Source organism: Tyto alba, unplaced genomic scaffold (genome assembly GCF_018691265.1).
Source record: "Tyto alba isolate M040663 unplaced genomic scaffold, T.alba_DEE_v4.0 Super-Scaffold_42, whole genome shotgun sequence".
In the NCBI taxonomy this organism is placed as follows: domain Eukaryota; kingdom Metazoa; phylum Chordata; class Aves; order Strigiformes; family Tytonidae; genus Tyto; species Tyto alba.
This window is the reverse complement of record NW_024881318.1, coordinates 28,903,345-28,923,669: the sequence shown is the minus strand read 5'-3', so window position 1 is coordinate 28,923,669 and position 20,325 is coordinate 28,903,345. Positions and strand designations below refer to the sequence as shown.

Here is a 20,325-nt window from a genome sequence, read left to right as displayed (position 1 = left end):
AGCCAGGCGGGGGCGGGAGCGGCGGCGGGAGGGCGAGGGGCAGCGCCGGGCCGTGCCCGGGCTCCTCGCGGGGTCAGGGGCCGGGCCGGGCGGGGGTGTGGGCCACAGCGCTGCCCACCGCGGCCCGCCTCCTCCCCGGGCTATAAAAGTGCTGCCTGAGCGCTCAGGGTATCGCCAGCTGCGCGCCGAGCTGTCGGGTCGGACGCGGGCAGCCAGCGCGCCTGGGCGAGGAAGATGCTGCCGATCGGGAAGACCGCGAAACAAGGCAAAAGGGTAATTCTCCCGTCTCCCTTCCCCTCCTCAGCCCTGGTCGCCTGCTCCGCATGGGCCCTTCCCCGCGCCGCTGCCCGGCGTAGGGCCAGCGCCGGACGCCGTGTCCCCGCCGCGGTCCCTTTCGTGGGCCGGCGCTGCCGCGGGGGACCGGGCGGTCGGGTAGAGGCAGCTCCGCGCCGGAGCCAAGGGGAGCGGCCGGAGCCCCGCCGCCGCACCGGGCAGAGCTCGGTCCTGGGCCGGGCCGTGGCCCCGCGGCGCCCGGCCGCCTCCTCCGCCTCCTGCCCGCAGGCTGTCCCGGGGAGCTGCTGCCGAGCTGGCACAACCCAACCTCCCAGTAAGGTACTCGGTATTCCTGCAGGTAAGGTTATATTGTGAAAAGTTGAAGTAAAACCATCATAACTATACCGACGTAGCATCGAGCCATTGAAGACATTTGGACACTATTATGAGATAGATAGATTAGGTTGAACTTAATGTTGTAACAGCTCGTAGAAATTTTATTGCTCTGAACACACAGACTGGAACCACAAAAGTTCAAACCCATTTTGCTTAATATTATTTGGTATGCAAACTAAACTGTGCTTGCAGCACATTGAAACTGTAAATATTTTAAGCATAAACTGTCGTTGGATGGGTTTTCTGACTCCAGCATCCTGCCAACTCTATTTAAATGCCCCAAATTGCTCTTCTCTTGACTTATATGACTGAATACCGACAGTGTTTGTAATATGAGCGCAGTCTCCAATATATGCATGCCCTTTGCACCCTCATTTAGCTAAAGAAATAAAGCAGTATAAAAAGTTACCCAGTCATCAGCCACTCTGGCCATCAAAGCAAATGTATGAGCAATGTCTAAATCAAACTCTCTTGACATATACTGGTACTGCTAACCTGCACTGCTGCTTGGGAAGGTTAGTGGATCATGTATTCTGCCTTCCACTCAGAAGGACACTATTATCATTAGTAAGACACTTCTTGACCAGAACTGGTTTTACTCATTTTTGTGTAGCATATAAGTCTAGAGTAAGGGAGCAGAAGGATGTGGGAAGAAGTCTCTAAGCTCTAGGACCTTCAGGTAGATCAGTAATAAAGGAAGAAAGTGGAGAGGTATTTGTTCTGCTTTTTATTTTTTTGGCGCATACTGTTACCACCTGACTTCAGACACCCAGCAGAAGGCAATTGCCATTGCCCTAAGTTCACCCTGCAGGCAATGGACAGAGATAAGCTTGTCTTGGGAGGTCACTTAAGAGCTGAATAGTTGTTTGAGATTTTTTTTTTTTCTCTCCCCTGACAGAAATGTAGGATATAGGTAGACCAAGCAGGCTTTTCACTTACATGATTCAGTTACATTCCTAACAGTGGTTGAGTAAGTATCTTCGTATAGACATTTGCAATCTTTCCATGGATAGATGCATAGACTATGTGGTACAACTTAATTCATGGTAGCAAAAGTAAAGCAGTGAGAAGATGGGTCAAAAAAGCCTTGGTTAGCTTTTTATAGATACCATTGCTTGTTATTTAACGCCAGATCTGTGTACTACAGGTAACCTGACAGTACAGTTTTGATCTGGATTGGACATGAGCACATAGCTGTAGGTCTCCGGGGCAGAACAAAACAATGCTGATGCTGAATTTATGCTACCTATATGCTGGTTGAACCAATGGTATTTACCCAGTATAGATGAAGTAATGGTGTGAAGGGATGATATCAGACCTGTAAGAAGGTTTGCAAAAAAGTTATTTTAATTTTAAGGCAATCTAAACCGACAAAGTTAGTTTGTATTAAGTACTTTGTGCTTTATACTTACGTCACCTGCTATTTGATGCCCCCATGCTAGGTTTAATATATCACAGTATATTATGTGTTAAGATGCCACAGTCTATTCAGTCACGGTTTATGTTGCTTCTGTGTGTCAAAAGTGAAGCTTATTTTAAAATGCAGTTTAAGAAAGCTAGAACTGGGAAGGAAAACTGCTGTTAAATCCTACAAGTGACCTGTTAAAAGAAAAAAATCTTGTTAATTGTAGTGCATTTATGTATAATATCTATATATGATGGCAACATACATTCAGTTAACAAACAACAACTGAGGCTGCTTGTAAGTTAAAGATTTTTTTTTCCCTCTGCTCTCCTGTTCTCTGCGTATTAAACTTCTGAAGCAGGCTCTGTCTTGTCACGGGGGAGTGGAATGTACCTTATTCAAAAGAGAGAAGCACCAATATGTTTTATCGAGGTAAAATAACAATTCAACAAAGTTCCATAAATTCAGTGGAACTTAACGAAGTTTAACAGTGGTTTACCAAGGATCCATAAGTTTGATGGCAAGGTTCATCTTATTAATTACTTAATGGAAGAAACATACAAAGGAAAATTGAGTTAGAATTGAGTTAGAATGATTCACACAGAGTCAGGAGACGCAAAGAGTAAGGAAGACCTTCCCACTGAGTCACAAGGTTCAGAGTGGCCCCACTTGCATTCTGAACTCCTTATGGAGCCTAGGTGCGGCTAGGTCCAATCTTAGTCTCAGACTTGGAAAATGGTTTATGTCTAATGGAATTATCTATACAAAGTTTATAATAATTAATATTGAGTAGCTACATGGATTAGTAACATTCTGTTAGTATTACTTCAGCATGCTGTCAGTCACTTACTGAGGATCTGTTGCAAGTAAGGGGTCTCTCCACCTTGGGTAAGGATCTCCTAGTGTCAGGTAAGGAATCTCAAACCCTGAGAGGCGTCCCTGCTCAAGAAGAGAGTTAGCTGGTGTGCAGTTCAGTTGTGAGGACTCGAATGGGGCTCATCCAAAGATGTCATTGATAAAAGGTCTCCTCTCTGCCTTGAGGAGCGACTTTGAGAGTGTCCCAACTCAAGAGGAGCTCACCGCCATGCGGCCATGCTGCCTAACAGGGAGAGCTCAAAGGTGGCTCACTTAGGCTGTCATATTTATGAAATAAAGTGGTTGACTCGTAGTCAAATTGCATACACTGGGAAAAGTAGGCACAAGAATCCTTATACCCACAACTTTCTTTGTTCCTTGATAAGTGAGTCTTGAAAAAGCCACCTGCTATTCATTATATCACATGGTAGGTGTTCCAAGCTGATATGCATGGATGCTTACTGCGTCACTGTGCTCCTTTGTGGCTTTTTGTGGGTAGCAGGCAGAAGAAGCAGGGACTCAGCCAGGGATCTATTGGGTGCCTTTCCCTGGCCCCATTTGAAGCATTCTGTTACAACTGCAAATTAGTTAATCGCAAACACAATCTTTACAAAGCCTCTTGATATTTACACTTAGAACAGAATTACCCTAATAGGCAGGCGTGACTGGCAAATTAATTGAAAATTACTCAGTTTTGGAGATTGAGTATTGCCAACAGAGTTTTGCCCTGCTCCTGATGAAATAAAGCTGAAAGCTCACACACTTTATTAAAGCTATAAAATTAATCAGGTCAGTATTTTAGCAAGTCCACAATGTGCAGTGGAATGTGATGCAGAGATCTGCAAGCCAGCACTTGGCCCAGCTCGTACATACGCACAGGAGCACTGTACAGAGAAGTCCTGCCACCTTGCTGCCATGTTAGTGCCTGAGCCAAAAATGCTGGGCCTCTCAGTCAGGATTTCTAGCCTGCAAGTAGCCTTGCACTGCTGTGCTTGGTACTGGAACTAGCATAGTTGGGACAGTGCTCCTTCTTATTGGAAAGGCATACACTCATCCTGCCTAAAGGGAGGTGCAGAGACATCATAAGTGTTTGCCTTTCCTCAGTGTATTGTATGAGATAATTGAACTAGTGAAGGAGAAATTATCAAGACAGATAATCTACTAAAGGTTGGCGGCTAATTGTTAAAAACCCCTTCCTCTCAGCATGAAAACCACACTCAACTCTATGTCCACAAGGCTTTTCTTTTTCCTACTCCTTCAGATTTCATCTACTGAAATGCTAGTGTGCCAAGAAGAAAAGATAACCATGGAGGGAAACTCCAGTCTTATGTTTGAATAATTCTTTTCCTGTACCCACTACCTTTGTTAATGTAATGGGTTTTAATTCATCCACTTTTTAAGTAACTAGAATTATGCTTGTAATCCAGTTGCACAAATTGGTCCTATTTAGTGCAAAAGCAAAGTACTTTTTGGAAATTTGAACAAGCCTACGAATCAACGAAAGGAATAATAATTAAAAAATATTTATATGTATATATATAGTTCTCGTGTTTTCCAATTTTATAAAAAAAAATTACCACTTTCCTTGTATTAGCATCGAGTTCAAGGTAGAAGCAAGGTTAATCAGAGTGCTGTAAGGTTTGTAATTTGGCATCTTAAAACATTTCAGGGCTCTGCAAAACAGGCAGAGTTTTCTTTCACTTTGTAAGTCTGGGTAATCAAACCCAGGCCAGTAAGAAGTCTGTCAGAAAATGGAGGCTAGCATTTTGAGATAAGCTTTATTTGGTAGGAAGATCTTACATACTTTTCTATGATGCCTGTTTTGCCATCTGCTGTCACAAGCTACTTGTGCTGAGGCTCTGTCAAGATGGCATTTGTAGTGAGAGAGCAAATGAGCTAATGAAGAGGTCAGTGGTACTAGTGTTTCATTTTAAGAATTCATTTCTCATCTATTTTACGGGAGAATTTAAGAGAGTGTTTTAATTTCGTAGGGATGGAATTGGACCATTGACTTTAGTTCTGGGAACTTTACCCCTGGAAAACAATAAGACTGACTAATGAAGAGTGTTACACGATATATGCACACATTAAATCCTTCTGTTGCAAACAGACCATCTACTATTCTTTAAAGAGAATTTCAAGGAGGAAATTTATTACATTTTACTATTATGGCAGAGGTGTTTCTGGTAGCCCACAAATATTTGTCTGCTTTGTAAATACAGGAAATGGCAACAAAGGCAAAAGAAGCCCACAGAAGTGAAGAACTGTAATTGCTAACCTTTCATCCTGCTTTCTTCAGGGTATTCTAGAGCGCTTAGATGCTGGAGAAATTGTAATTGGAGATGGAGGATTTGTCTTTGCTCTTGAAAAGAGGGGATACGTAAAAGCTGGGCCTTGGACTCCTGAAGCAACGGTAGAACACCCAGAAGCAGGTCAGTTTTAGTGGGAAATGGTAATCCAGTAGTCAATATAAATATGGGTGGCTAAATAATAAACATACAGGAACTTGTAATAGCTTTTTAAATATAAGTGTTCCTTGACACTTCAGAATTACACTTAAGAACAGTCTGAGACTCTGTAGACCAAATGCTCATCTCACCCCCTTTCTGGCTCTAATACTGGCCTAAAGCACTTGGTTGGGTAAGAACATGCGTAGTGCAAACATACAGTGACACCTTTCCAGAAGGTGGAATAATTTCAAATTGAATCAAATTCAATAATTTGAAACCCAGGGATTTTTTGACCCAGGTATGGTGTCTTTGTATTTAATAACATCAGTAATTTCTCTCTCATGAATTTGTCAGTCTGTCCTCCAGCTAATATAAATCTTACAATTTAAAAGTTCTTGTGAAAAATAATTCTGAGTTAACTGTTTTGTTGTGTTCTGGTCATTCTACAACTTTTATATTGTTACAAATTAATATAGTTTGTTTTTTAATTCTTCCAGTAAAATAGGAGCTTTTAATAAACAATGGAATGGAAGAGGAGTATTTAATCTATCTGGCTCCACTGTGAAATGGGGAATGATAAACCTCATAAGAATCTAAGAATTGCAATAAACACGTAATGGAGTAACTCTCTTAAAGTGGATGGAGACAAAGCAAGCAGTCATTGTGTCTTTTCCAGCATAGAGATTATAGTGTTTAGCATAAATAGTGTAAAAGCAGATGCCATTATCTATTTATGTATGCTTCGTTACAAGAAAGCATTTGCCCTAGTGATACGACATGCAGTTAATCCCATAAACCAATTCAGAATATCCTTGGGGAAAAAAAAAATCATTTCTTCTAAGTGTTTGCCCTTCCAAATTAGTCTTTTTCCTCTATACATGGGAAGAAGAAAGAGAAGGGGAAGGAGAGAGATCTTATCCCTCTCTGTTACATTGTTTTGTACATTTACTTACCTATTTATTCACCCTAATCCTTTTCAGACTTCAGGTGTCACTTTAAATGTAGCATGCCTTAGGGTCACAGAGGGCCTTATATAATGCAGAGCTCCAGCAAAGATTTACAGGGTGACGACCTAATTTGCTAATTCATCTCCCCAATAGACATCCCATCACCCTTCTCCCTGTTTCTCTCCACCTCTACCTTTGTTTGCCCTGCAAATTCCATCTTACAAATCATAGCACTTACCCATGCTCTTTATTTCCCCTTTGCTTACTGACTTTGCATGTCAGAAGCCCTTGACCCTCTCCACCTGTCTTTTGGGGAAGCACAGGCCTCAGACCGTGGGGAATGCAACACATTGCCTTACAAAGGGGCAGTTGCAGATTGTTTAAACTGTCTAAAGTGGCACACAGATTTTCTTTAAGTGATCAGAAGTCATAGGTTAGAATCCAGCTTTCTAAGAATTGCTGCTGATTTGCTAGAACATATTGCATACATCTGTAACATAGTTATAAATTTTTTATAATCCACTTACAGGCTATTTATTAATACACCCTTCATGTGAAACATGTTCATTTCTCATTGTCCAGTCAGCTGCCTCCCCTTCATTACTGCTTTTTGCTCCGGCATGCTCAAGGGTCGTGTTACTTTGAAAGCAGATGTAAAGAACAGAAGAAGCAACTGGCTGAGCCAGCTGGTGTGAAAACCATACAACTACCAGACCTTCTTGTCTTTTTAAAGGAGGGAATAGGAGGGAGGTTCTGAGAATGCAGCGGGGAATAGGGGGAGAGTTGAAAACCATTATCTCCATTAGGAGAGGAGAAGTTTTGCTAGACTGAGAAGTTTAGAAATGAGATCTAAATATTTCCTCTGAGACAGATCAGGTTTTGCTCTGTAGTGAGCAATATGCATAGGCACTTACTGCCCCCATCTCCTTTTAACTTAAGTCTGTGTCTTTTGTGAAATGTCCAATTCACGGTGGTTTGAAATAAAAACTCAGTGTTATACATCTGACTCCTAAAATGCATCAAATTGTTAGCAATTGTTTAGCTTCATATAGGGCTGTTGTCCACATTTCTCAAATGCTGGAGGAAAACACAGCTTCAGTAACATGCTGGAAGCCACACAAGAAGTAAATAACAGTGTGGTTTGCATTTTTGATAGTGCAGACTGCTGTGGGCTTGATAATAGTGTATTCTGCTGGTAAAAACAGTTTGCCTGGGGTTGAATGATGTTCAGGCTGATACTTGTAACACTATTCTTTCCCTCAAAATGTAGACGCATCCAAGTCTCCTGTTTGCATACCTGATAGTTTGGGATATGAAGTTCCTTATTCATATGTGTTAGTTTATGTTTTGTTTGCCTGCCTGTGTCACCATCCTTATTCACACAAATCCCAGGCATACTTTTAGGCATGCAAGAACCATATTTAAAGAGAACTAACCATGGACATAAACAAATCTGGTTTATTATGGAAATGTCATAGAACATTTGTGAAAATATTGGTAGATTCTTTTTTCCTTTTCCCATTTCCTGACTAGATTTCATCAATGATTTCTCACTGATGAAAACTAGTCAGGATGACTTCTCATTTCTCTCCAAAGAATACTAGAAACATACAGAGACAGTCCTTTTAGTTGGGATTAATGGCCTGTTTTAATGCTGTGGGAAGAATAATACACCCTGCATTAGGAATGTTTTGACTCTGTGTAAAGGTTGTAAGACTGAAATTTGATCCTGGTAGTTGAGGCAGATTCCAGGGACTTTTTGAACTGTGGCTCTGCTATAATCTTGGTTCCTGGATAGGTCTTTGTGACTGCTGGGAAGAGAAGCATTGTGTTAAATCACGGTGTGGTTACCCAAGGCTGTAAGTAGAAATTAAATACTGTACTAGTAGTGAAAAGGAAGGGACATTGCACCGTTCCTTCAATGAAAGCAGACATGCTTGCATGTATGCAGATTGACTCTAGCAACTCAAACTGCTGTTTGAATTTCGGTGGCATAAAAGGCTGGGTTTGTTGCAGCTGAAGGAAGTAATTTTATTCTCATGACACATTCACACATTTCCCTAATGACACAGGTTGCCTGTAGACAATGAGGTATGGTAAACCAAGACTTCAGGACAAGTTTACTAAACATCTGCCACAGAAACTGAAGCATTCTTGTGTCTGTGTATGGTATCTGTTATAATAAATTATTCCTATATTTGCTATAAGATGTTAAGCATTTTAGCTCTGTTTTACATGACCAGTAGTGTTCTAAAAATTGTTATAATTGTTGTTCTGTGGGTATACATATAAAACCAATTGACATCTCCTCTTCTGTTCCTGCTGTGGTGATTGCAGTGTACTGCTTACAGCAATGAAGGCAGAACTAACATTACAGGACCTGCTCCCACCATCTTAATGTAGGAAACTTTCTGGTTAAAAGTAATGTCAGCCCTTCCTTCAAAAGAAGTGTTGGCTCTGTAGTAAAATAATCCTGTGCTGACTTATTAAAAGAATTAAGTCTGTGTTGTGAGTCACTTTTCTGAAGCAACAAGTAATCTTTTAATTAAGGGTATATTTAGTGAAATAGAGCTTTGGGTTTGGCTGACTAGACTCAGCTAGAGTTTTGTAGGGGGAGAAAACTAGAAAATAGAAAATAGAGGAAGTAATGGAACACTGTATTCTTCCATATAAATTATCATCTTGCCCCTTAATTTGTTGCCACAATACTTTATGTTTATTTCTTCATAGTCTAGAAGCTAAAAAATACGGCTTTTCCATTTGCTGATCCTTTTGTCTGGTATTCCTTGCTATGGTTTTATGTTCTTTTGTCAGATGTCTGCTTTCCCTTCCTAAACCACTCTGCAGTTCTATAAATGAAATTGGGAGTTCTGAAAGACTGCAAAAAGTAAAAGATAGGCAAGGTGTCATGACAAACTGAATCTACTGAGAAACTAAATAGAAATCTTCAGTAATTTTTAGCAGAAAATAACTAAGGAGAAAGTTTTCTACCTAATGTTCTGAGATTGAGAAGAAAGAAATCCTACACAGACTGGGATACTGCTTCTACTCATAATGGCTCTCCTAGTAAACACAGTATCACTTATTTTGCAGTAACATTACTTCAATAAACATTTAATTTGGGCAGAACCACAGTAATAACTGTACCAAACATATTTTCTTTGTCTCTTAATTCTTTGCAGTTCGTCAGCTTCACAGGGAATTCCTCAGAGCTGGATCCAATGTTCTGCAGACATTCACCTTTTATGCCAGTGAGGACAAACTAGAGAACAGGGGCAATTATGTAGCTGAGAAAATAAGTGTGAGTAAAACTCTATTTTGATGGAGATATGAAATAAATTTATTTCAGAAGGTTTAGTAGAGTGATTATTGAGTACTTCCACAATTTGTCATAACAGTTTTGGCTATATTTGAGGACAGAAGAATGAGATGATGCCATTTCAGAGTTTGGAATAGCAAGAAAGACAAGGTTAAAGGACAAAAAAACCCAGCAAAATGGGACAAGGATGAAGAGAGGAAAGAGGATGCCCACATCATATTTTTCCCATCTGAAGAAATTAGTTTACTGGAGTTTTGATACCAAGAGTATAGGGAGGACTAAATACATAGAAAACAAAATCAGTGAAAAAAATAAATGCTTTAACATCCAGAGAAACAAATCAACTGCAAAATTGGAGAAGAATCCTAAATAATAATGAGTGGCTAATGAGAATGGAATGTTTTTTAGAACCATGTCTTCAGTAAAGTAACAACTGAAAAATCCAAGGTATACACTGTGGTCAGTATTCCTCTTCTCATGTTTTAAAGTCAATCTGTTACAGCAACGGAAGTACCATGTTGCTGTTTTCTTACCCTCTACACAAAGGAGTTGTAGGATGTTGTGTGTGTCCACTAGATGCAGGCCCCTGCTCCACTGGGACTTCTGGCACAAACATTTCTAGATATTTCCTTTGAGACTAGAACGTTTGCCACTGAATGTTTTCTCTGATCCTTTTCCCCTAGGTCTTACTGTCTATTTGAAACTCTGCAAAAAAGAGGGGATTCTCCAGGGGGCAGGGAGGAAGGAATATCTCTGTAGCTATGAGGATATTCCAAGTCAGAAATTAGAACAATCGGGACGCTAGGGAAACACTTGAGGCTAAAATAAGATGTCTTTTCAAAATGTCATATGACTAAATTTATCTGAAATCCCGTACCTTTGCATTCAATAGATGCAACATTGAAATGTCTGCAGTGGTAGTCCCAGAAACACAGTGCCTCTGGAACAAAGCACAGTGCAACTCTTGCTGCCATGCAGAATTATAAGGGTTGGGAGAGCACCTGTTGTTGGGAATGCATTGCAGCAAAGCTTTCAAGATTGATTTGCTTCAAGTACTAGAAGCAGGTTCCTCCAGACTTAAGCTGGTTTATGGCTCCACCTCCTGGAGTTCCTAAACATCTACCTGAGCACGAATGCAAATAGAAGACAATCTGTCAGTGATAGCCTTAAAAATCAGATGGGTCTTCTGAGGCAGCCATGGAAAACTTCAGCTGAGAGAAACCTATGTAGATTCTAAGTAGTCCATGGGCTGCAGAGAAACATGCTTTAATCAATACTTGTTATCTATCCCGAATAATGATTCTTTTCCCAAAATCTTTTTTTCCCAGCTTAACCTCTTTTTCACAAGCTGTTCTAGTCATCCTGATTTAAGTATAGAGGAAATGTGTCTTTCAGTCTAGGTGATTAATTAATCCTATAGTGATAAGTTTCCCTTAACTTACAAAATAATCAATTTCTTAAATTGATAACTTTAACATCAGATAATTAATGATATATTTTTAATGCCATAAGTAATTCTCTATGAATATTATACCTTAAAATTTGAAAATTAACAAAATATTAAAATGCATTAAAAAAAAGAATGAAAATTTAAATTACTACATATTTTGTTTTCCACCCACAAAATATCAGAATAAAAGCATACACCGAAGTGTAACTAACTAGTTTTCTAAGAGGCAAAGAAAATTCCACTTCACTCCAAATATTTGCTTTTTATACACTTTTTGTGTAAGATGTATTAAAGGCATTATGTTTTTGTAGTATTTGCTAAAATGATAATTTAGAGGTGGCAAGAAATTTGTTTCCTAATGTTTGTTATTTTTTGAAACATGCCGATCTTCCTAATCAATATTATTTAAAAATCCATTTCAATTATAAAATAATATGCAGAAGACATTATGACTTTTGACTCTTTTTGTCCTTTTTATTTTCCAAAATTACCTGCATATCTCTAACCAGGTAAAAACTGACATAATCTGTATTCACACAGTGCCAGAAAGTGAATGAAGCTGCTTGTGACATTGCAAGAGAAGTGGCCAATGAAGGTGATGCTTTAGTGGCTGGAGGAGTCAGTCAAACACCATCATACTTAAGCTGCAAGGATAAAACGGAGGTTAAAGCAGCCTTTAGAAAGCAACTAGATGTCTTTATGAAGAAGAATGTGGACTTCCTAATTGCAGAGGTAAATCCGTAAAAAAAGTACATGCCTTCAACTGGCACAGTGTTAACCTTAAGACGTCTAGTCTACTTCAGGGAGTACAAGTATATATTTCTTCCTCCTTTAAAATTTTGTTATGCTTTTATGCCGCTAGTATCAGATGTTTTTCTACATGCACAGCAGCATCTGTAAGTGTCCTAGAATAGGACCTTGAAACCTAAATTTCTACCTCAGTCAAGTCAAATTCTGTACTGGTACAAAGAAGATAAATTAATGTGATCTTGACTACTTCCTATTTCCTCCCATAAGCAACCAACCTAAGGTATCTTTTCTTGATGAAAATAGTTCTTTGGGGATAAATTCCTGATTAACCTCTTGTATGGGCATTCTTATTCTGAAGCAAGAGCATCATTACTTTTTATTTAGTTTTACTCAGTAAGTTTTTAAAACCTGTTTTCAGCTGTGTGGTCAGTGAACTCGATTAAATTCTGATGGTGTAAATCAGAAAAGAACCTAGACATTGTATTGCTGGTGAATTTGAGGTCTGGATTAATGTATTTATGCTTCATCTCCAAGGAAAAAAAAGTAGTCCAGTTTTAATTTCTTTCAGTATTTTGAACATGTTGAAGAGGCTGTCTGGGCAGTTGAAGTTTTGAAGGAATCTGGAAAGCCAGTTGCAGCTACAATGTGCATTGGTCCAGAAGGAGACATGCATGGTGTGCCCCCTGGACAATGTGCTGTCCAACTGGTAAAGGCTGGTAAGAGTCTGTTTTAATATGCCCTTTAAAAGTATGGAACAAAGCAAAGTCCTTAAGTATTGAGATAATCTCAAGTAGGTAGCTTCCCAATTTCATCTGATAAAAGTTTTGACCCTGTAGAAAATTTTTTTGTGTGTGCTTTACTGGAGTGGTCTTATAAAAAACATGAAAATGCAGCTATGAAATCACTGGTAACCAGGATGGTATTGGGAGCAGTAGCTACAGGCAGCTGATACTGAAACCTTCTCAAATTTGGTACAGAGCCAACCCCAAATTCTGGAAACATGAATCTAAAGTCACTTTTGATTCTCTGCTCATGTTCTTAGAAATGTATGGAGCACAGTTCAAACCCAAGATGAGAGAATAAGAGGATGAAAAAATTAATCTTTTTGCCTATCAAATGCTGTTTTCTGCAGGACAGGGGGAAGGACAGAAAAAATTAATCAGAGGCATTATGAATGATGGTACAGGGGTCTATTATATCTGTTCTGACCTACTCTTTTCCTTTGGAGTTAAGAGTTAAAATATAAAGGCAGAATCCGTGTTAGGAATCTGCTGTCTGTTTGCATGTGTGACTGTACATAATTAGTCTTCACTGATTAAGCCCCAATAACAAAAGCAACTGTATGAGGGTGGGAGGTGTGATTCATCATCAGGAATATAAAGAGGAGTGCAACTGAGATGTGAATAAAATGATTAACCTCTAGAAAGTTGAGGCTGGCACCAACACAACCATAATGCTGGTGTAAAGATGGACTGCTCTGCTTCTGGAGTGCTATGACTAAGAACTTTCACCTCCCACGTCCTGAGAAGTTGTGACTTGAAGTTATTTTCCTCCTCCTAGGTGCTTCTATTGTTGGAGTCAACTGCCATTTTGATCCAGATACTTCCCTGCAAACTGTGAAACTGATGAAAGAGGGTTTGCAGGCTGCTAAACTGAAAGCCCACCTGATGTCCCAGCCACTTGCTTTCCATACACCTGATTGTGGAAAGCAGGGTTTTATTGATCTTCCAGAATTTCCCTTTGGTAAGACCAGGGTATCTGTTTTTTTTTTTTTTTTTTTTTTTTTTTTGTCTGCTCCTTTTTATCTCTGCTTTTTGTAAAGCTGAAGCTGCGAGGTGTCCTTCTGTACAATAGGATGAGTCCCAGTTATGCTGACTGGCATTTTCCGTAGAGGGAACGCAATGTAATATTGGATTAAAAATCATCCACGTAGTGATAGTACTTTAGTAGTATCACAGCATGTGACTGAAAGAGAAATTATGATGAAAACAGTTAAAGTGCCACAATCTAAACTGAGTTTAAAAATGTAGTTCTTCCTCATGCTGTAGAACTGTGTTCAGGACAGATATAAACAGTCTGAAGAAATGAAAAAGAGCAAATACACAAAAAAAAACCCAGCGTTCTCCATTAGCATCTATCCCACAAGTCCTATGCTATTTACCTGTGTAGGGATTTAATATACAATGCATATGCAGAACTGGATATAGGTACATGATTATTGCACTCATAATAGTTCAGTCCTGCAAGTGTAATATAAGTGAGATTACAGAGAAACTAGAAGAGGGAATATGTTCTTTGATGTTGCTAACAAATGGATTAGCAGTTTGGAGGTGAATTCATCACATGTATGCTCTGGAGAAATTCTACAAAAGTTGAAAGACTCAGCCACTTTATGTGTATATAAGGCTTGTGTATTTAGAGCTTATTTCCACCTGGGAGGAGGAAGATCACATCCCTTTAAGGTAAGAGAATAAAATCAGCCTAAACATTTAAAAATTGATTATAAAACTGCTTTCATTTTCAGGCATCATACACTCTTCTCAATATCAGACTATAAAATAAGATACTAAAACATTCACAACTTTCGTAGCAAAAAATTTGAGAGATACATGTGAGTTTCAAAAAGATTTTCTTTTTTAAATTTCTCTCTTTACATAAACAAAGGATAGAGAATAAATCCTGAGGCATTCATTAAATGATAATAACATGTCTGAGTTCTGAAAATATTCTGGGATGTTTTAAAGTGTTAGGAACTCATTTATCCTATTCATTCCTTCGTATAACTCCTCTGATTGAAAACAAAAAAAGATGAAAATTGATGCAGAAAGTAATCAAGTGAATTGAAGGATTCACTCTTTAGTTTGTTGTGGTTCTTGGCTTGTATGTTACAAGCAATCAGTATGAGATCTCAGCTTTTAGAAATTTCATGAGTCAGTTGGAGAAGGCTGGTTCTGTGAACGTTTTCAATACCCAGAAGAACCAACTGATCACTTGATGGCAGAGAAGGGTAAATCATTGTTAAACTCACCCAGTTAACTCTGTTTTTTGTGGAAAGCAATATGCACAAAGAGGTATTTAGATATTTGAAGTGTACATAACCTCTGCACAGGCCAACAAGATCTGTTTCTAGGAAAGCGCTCTTTATGTTGTATTGGCAGACTCCAGCATCAAGAGGCCATCAGTATTTATTTCTCTCTAGAATTTTTTCCAGTTTTCTGTGTTTTCCCTTATGTGCTACTGCAATTGCTCTGAAATGTCACCAGTTAAGCAAGGATAATGTTTTAGAAAGAAATGTCCCAGTCAGTCAAAGCATACCCAATTATCTAAGAGGTAGATAGACAGAGGGGCTAAATCCAGGAGCAGGTTACAATCTTCCATCAAAAACTGATGAAAATTTGAATTTATTTTTTTTATAAAAGTTAACATAAACTGTTAACTATAGGTATTTAATTCTGAATAAAGACAAGAGAAGAAATGCATTGGCAGGCATGGAAAACAGAACATGAATCAATTTTGGGGAGGGGAAAATCCCACAAAATATTATCTATATGGGAACTTCTTTTCATAGATTACTGCTTGTTTTCAATCAGAATGTTTCACCACATATGTGGTGAGTTCTCATGGCGGGGCCTATCCCTGTTTCATTAGAAAGATTCGGTTGTTGCTGTCCTTACACTCATGAAGCTCAAGAACTGATTCATAGAATCACAGAATGGTTTGGGTTAGAAGGGACCTTAAAGGTCACCTAGATCCAACCCCCTCGCCACGGGCAGGGACACCTGCCACTACACCAGGTTGCTCACAGCCCCGTCCAACCTGGCCTTGAACTCTTCCAGGGAGGGGGCAGCCACAGCTGCTCTGGGCACCCTGGGCCAGGGTCTCACCACACTCACAGGAGAGAATTTCTTCCTCTTATCTAATCTAAATCTACCCTCTTTCCATTTAAAAATGTTACCCATCATCATATCACTACACTCCCTGACAAAGAGTCCCTCCCCATCTTTCCTGTAGGCCCCCTTTAAGTACTGGCAAGCCACCATAAGGTTTCCATTAAGTCTTCTTTTCACCAAGCTAAATATCCCCAACTCTCTCGGCCTGCTGTCATAAGGGAGGTGCTCCAGCCACCTGATCTTTTTTGTGACCCCCTCCTCTGGACCTGCTGCAACCGGTCCATGTACTCCTTTTGTTGGGGCCCCAGATCTGGACACAGCTCTGCAGGTGGCGTCTCACCAGAGGAGAGCAGAGGGGGAGAATCCCCTCCCTCGACCTGCTGGCCACACTGCTCTTGATGCAGCCCTGGGCACAGTTGGCTTTCTGGGCTGCGAGCGCACATTGCTGGGTCATACTCAATTCTCCATCCACTACTACCTCCAGGTCCTTCTCCACAGGCCTGCTCTCAATCCAGTCATTGCCCAGTCTGTATTTGTGTTTGAGATTGCCTCAACCCACTTGCAGGACCTTGCACTTGGCCTTGTTGAACTTTGTGAGATTTGCACAGACCCACCTCTCAAGCCTGTCCAGGTCCCTCTGGATGGCATCCTTTCCCTCCAGCATGTCAACCACACCACATGGCTTGGTGTCATCAGCAAACTTGCTGAGGGTGCACTCAATCCCACTGCCCATGTTGCCAACAAAGAAGTTAAATAACACTGTTCCCAATATGGACCCCTGAGGGCCACTACTTGTCACTGGTTTCCACTCAGACATTTAGCTGTTGACCATCCAGCCAATTCTTTATACACTGAGCAATCTACCCATCAAATCCATGTCTTTCCATTTGAGAGACCAGGATGTCATGCAGGACACTGTCAAATGCTTTGCACAAGTCCAGGTAGATGGCATCAGTTGCTCTTCCCTTATTCACCAATGCTGTAACCCCATCGTAGAAAGCCACCAAATTTGTCAGGCACAATTTGCCCTTAGTGAAGCCATTTTGTCTGTCAGCAATCACCTCCTTATTTACCATGTGCCCTAGCATCGTTTCCAGGAGGATCCACTCCATGATGTTGCCAAGCGCGGAGGTTAGAAGGTGAGACTGACTAGCCTGTAGTTCTCTGGGTGTTCCTTTGTTCCCTTTTTAAAAATGGGGGTCATATTTCCCATTTTCCAGTCACTGGGAAGTTTACCAGACTGCCACAGCTTTTCAAATATAATGGAGACTATCTTAGCCACTTCATCTGCCAGTTCCCTCAAGACCCTCAAATGTATCTCATCAGGTTCCATGGATTTGTGACACTGTGGGTGATGGAGAAGACAGGGAAAGATTCTCTACTGTTTCCCTGGAGTTTAGTTGCTTATACAGCTATAAAGTGAGTGCAAGATGCTGCATTCTGATTGTTGCTCATTCTGTATCAATTTTGAATTAGCTTTTTAATGATACATGAGAGACAGGAAATAATGAATTTGTGCTTCTGATGCTTCCTCTTACCTCAGCAGGACTGTGCACAAGCTTACTTTTATTTAAATAGCTGTCTAAAATAGCTTAATTCGTTTTTTCCTTCTGATATTAGAACATCTACTTTTCCTTTGTCCAGGATTTCCTTCTGAGACCAGTAATTTTCCGTTTAAGAACATTTCATTTTTTTCTTCTGCTTTTTATTTTCTGCACCTGTCTCTTAACTACCCATTGGAGTTAGAGTAGATCTGTTTTGTGTCACCTTCTTGCATGTTAGGCATTTTTGGGAAAGGACATAGGGAGAAGAATCCTACCTCTCTGCTGTGTTGCTGGAGCCTTACTACTCATCATGGCTTCTTTGCCCAGCGGAGTGTTCAGTAGACAGACATCATGCTGCACTCTCCTGATGACCATGCTTGTTCTTCTCTTGCAGCTGTGCATAAAGAAGTTGGAAGATTTTTATTCCTTTATTCCTATATTTTTATTCGTTAAAGTTTCTTCTTCAGTTCCAGGTCTTTTCTTTTCAGTCCAGTCACTATTGTGCCTCCTTCCCTTTGAGGTGTGCTTTTCCTTCTTCTTTTCGCTTTCTATTCATTTATGTCTGCAAGTCCTTCCTCTCAGCTCTCTTATCCCTTCACTCTGTTCACAACCTGAATCAGGGAGCAGGGTTCAAAATAAAGACTGCATTCTAACTTATCTACAGGCAGAACTTTCCACAAGAAATTAAGTTGTTTGAAGCAGCAAGCTGTTTATGGCTGGGATTATAAGGGATGAGCTAAGAAATAGCTACAGATCCCAGCTGTCAGTGAAACAACTGGCTGCCACTAGCTGATCATGATAAAAAAACATTTAGTAAGCATTCCTGAGGAATAATGAGCAGGCTTATTCCTGTTGCAGGTAGGCTGATACCTTCTCCTTTCACTGATTAGAGTACTGTAATCAGATTTCCCAGATATTGTTTATTAGGAACCCTTTGGAAATGCAGGTGTAACACTGAAAGTACTCCAATATTCCAGCTAAGAGCTCTGGCAGAATGACAAGCATGTGACTTAGGGCTTGATCAGTCTCAGCAGATACTAGGTGCTGTTTTGCAAGGCCAAAAATACTTATAACAGCATATGTCAGCAGAGCATAGCAGAATCTGAAAGCTAGACTTCTGAAAGTTAGCATCATTAATTCTACCTCAGACAGTTCAAATATGTACATCTACATCCTCAACCAATTTTGCAAACAATGTGCAAGTGTTTCCACAGCATGATTTCTTAACAAAAAATGTGCTGAAATGGAACATGGTGGAAACTTAAAATGTGAATGTCTTTGCAGGTCTGGAGCCAAGAATTGTAACCAGATGGGATATTCAAAAATATGCAAGAAAGGCCTATGACTTAGGAATTCGTTACATTGGAGGTTGCTGTGGATTTGAGCCATATCACATCCGAGCAATAGCTGAGGAGCTGGCTCCTGAAAGAGGGTTTTTTCCAGAAGCTTCTGAGAAACATGGTAGATGGGGCGATAGCCTGAGCATGCATACCAAGCCCTGGGTCAGAGCAAGGTATGTATAACTGACCTGGAAAGCACACCAACATACTTCTTGCAAAGACTTTTATTGGTCCATGCAGCGGACTGGCTTAACTGATATGGAGGTCTAAATATCACTGTAAACATTATATGTGTTAATAATTTTGAAGAATTAAATCTGATCTGGGAACAGGGAGAGGGATGAAGGGGCAGGAGAAGATCTCCAGAAGTTCTCATCTGTCTTTAAAATGAAGATTTGGTATGAATTAATGTGAAAGTAATTCATGAAAGTTAAGATCAAAAAATGACAGACTGCTATAAAACAGTTCCTAATGATGAGTGCCTTACAGTGTTCCTTTCAAGGATGAAAAGGTACTTTTTAAGCATATAGCATTTCATTGCATGCTTTCATTCATAATTCTATATCTAAGTATAAAGTCAGTCTGTGCAAGTTAGATGACCCTATGCAATGGTTGTTTAAGCCACATTTCCCTTAGTATTGTGAGGTGCTGGAAAAATCCCTGAATTTTCTTTTCATTCTTTAGGGCACGAAAAGAATACTGGGAGAATCTGAAGCCTGCTTCAGGCAGGCCATACTGTCCTTCAATGTCAAAGCCAGATGGCTGGGGAGTGACCAAAGGAGCCAGGGAGCTGATGCAACAGAAAGAAGCAACAAGTGAACAACAGCTGAAGGAGCTCTTCCAGAAACAAAAGTTCTAATCCACTGCAGTTGTGTAAATTGGGTAGACATTGCAATGTGTAATGATTTATCTGCACACCATCTCATGCTTCATGAGAAAATCTGTGAAAATGAGTACCCTGTTGATTTATCAGTTAACATCCAATGAAAGAGACAAAATGCAGAAAGCATATGATTACAGATTAAATATGTCAAACTTTGATGATAAAATCTTTCTCTGGACGAATAGTTTAGAGAATACACAGTCAGAAGGAGATTTGGATTCTCATAGTAATTGAGCTTCTGTTAGCTAGGTGCCATTAATTGAGTAGACACAGAAATACATGGAAAGTAATAATTAGCTCAACCCACATGTGAAAAAAGAAAAAGCCATCTATAAATATATATCAGTGGACTTCCACTCCTGAGTCTGTTTTCAGTTTGGGATTATGTAGGAGCTTCCTCAGACCTCAAGATTTCTTGAGGATTTACTTCAGGGACACACAAGCTGCCAGTGCTTCACACAGTTACCTATAGTTGCTTTCTTGACTTCAAGAGAATAAAAGTAAACTGGAAAATACATCTTATAATTGGAATCAAAAGAATTCCAATTTCTTGTATGAGATCTTTAAGCAGAATGAGATCTTGAAGGAATTTCTTATATGCAGAAGAAAGGTTCAGAGAACTTCTAAGAAGGAAAAATTACAGGTAAATAACTCACTGTTTTTGTCTCAAGGTACCATGTACACAAGATTTACTCCTCTGGAGACTAAAAGGCTTAAGAGATTATTCTGAAATTTAAAAAAAAATCAAATAAATGAAAAGTATTATGATGGAATAGTGTTATATTATCTTCACACCTTAAATCACAAGAGCTTAAACAGAATA

The 20,325-nt window shown here is 39.8% G+C and overlaps 1 protein-coding gene across 1 annotated transcript; it reads left to right on the top strand.

Annotated features, from left to right (window-relative positions):
• Positions 1-56: 56 nt before the first annotated feature.
• On the top strand, positions 57-19,852 carry LOC104357116 (betaine--homocysteine S-methyltransferase 1). Its single transcript, XM_042804852.1, has 8 exons — positions 57-273; positions 5,229-5,361; positions 9,509-9,627; positions 11,636-11,827; positions 12,414-12,561; positions 13,406-13,588; positions 18,564-18,792; positions 19,304-19,852. Exons 1-8 carry the CDS (start codon positions 235-237, stop codon positions 19,476-19,478), a joined length of 1,218 nt encoding a protein of 405 aa, XP_042660786.1. The 5' UTR covers positions 57-234; the 3' UTR covers positions 19,479-19,852.
• Positions 19,853-20,325: the final 473 nt, after the last annotated feature.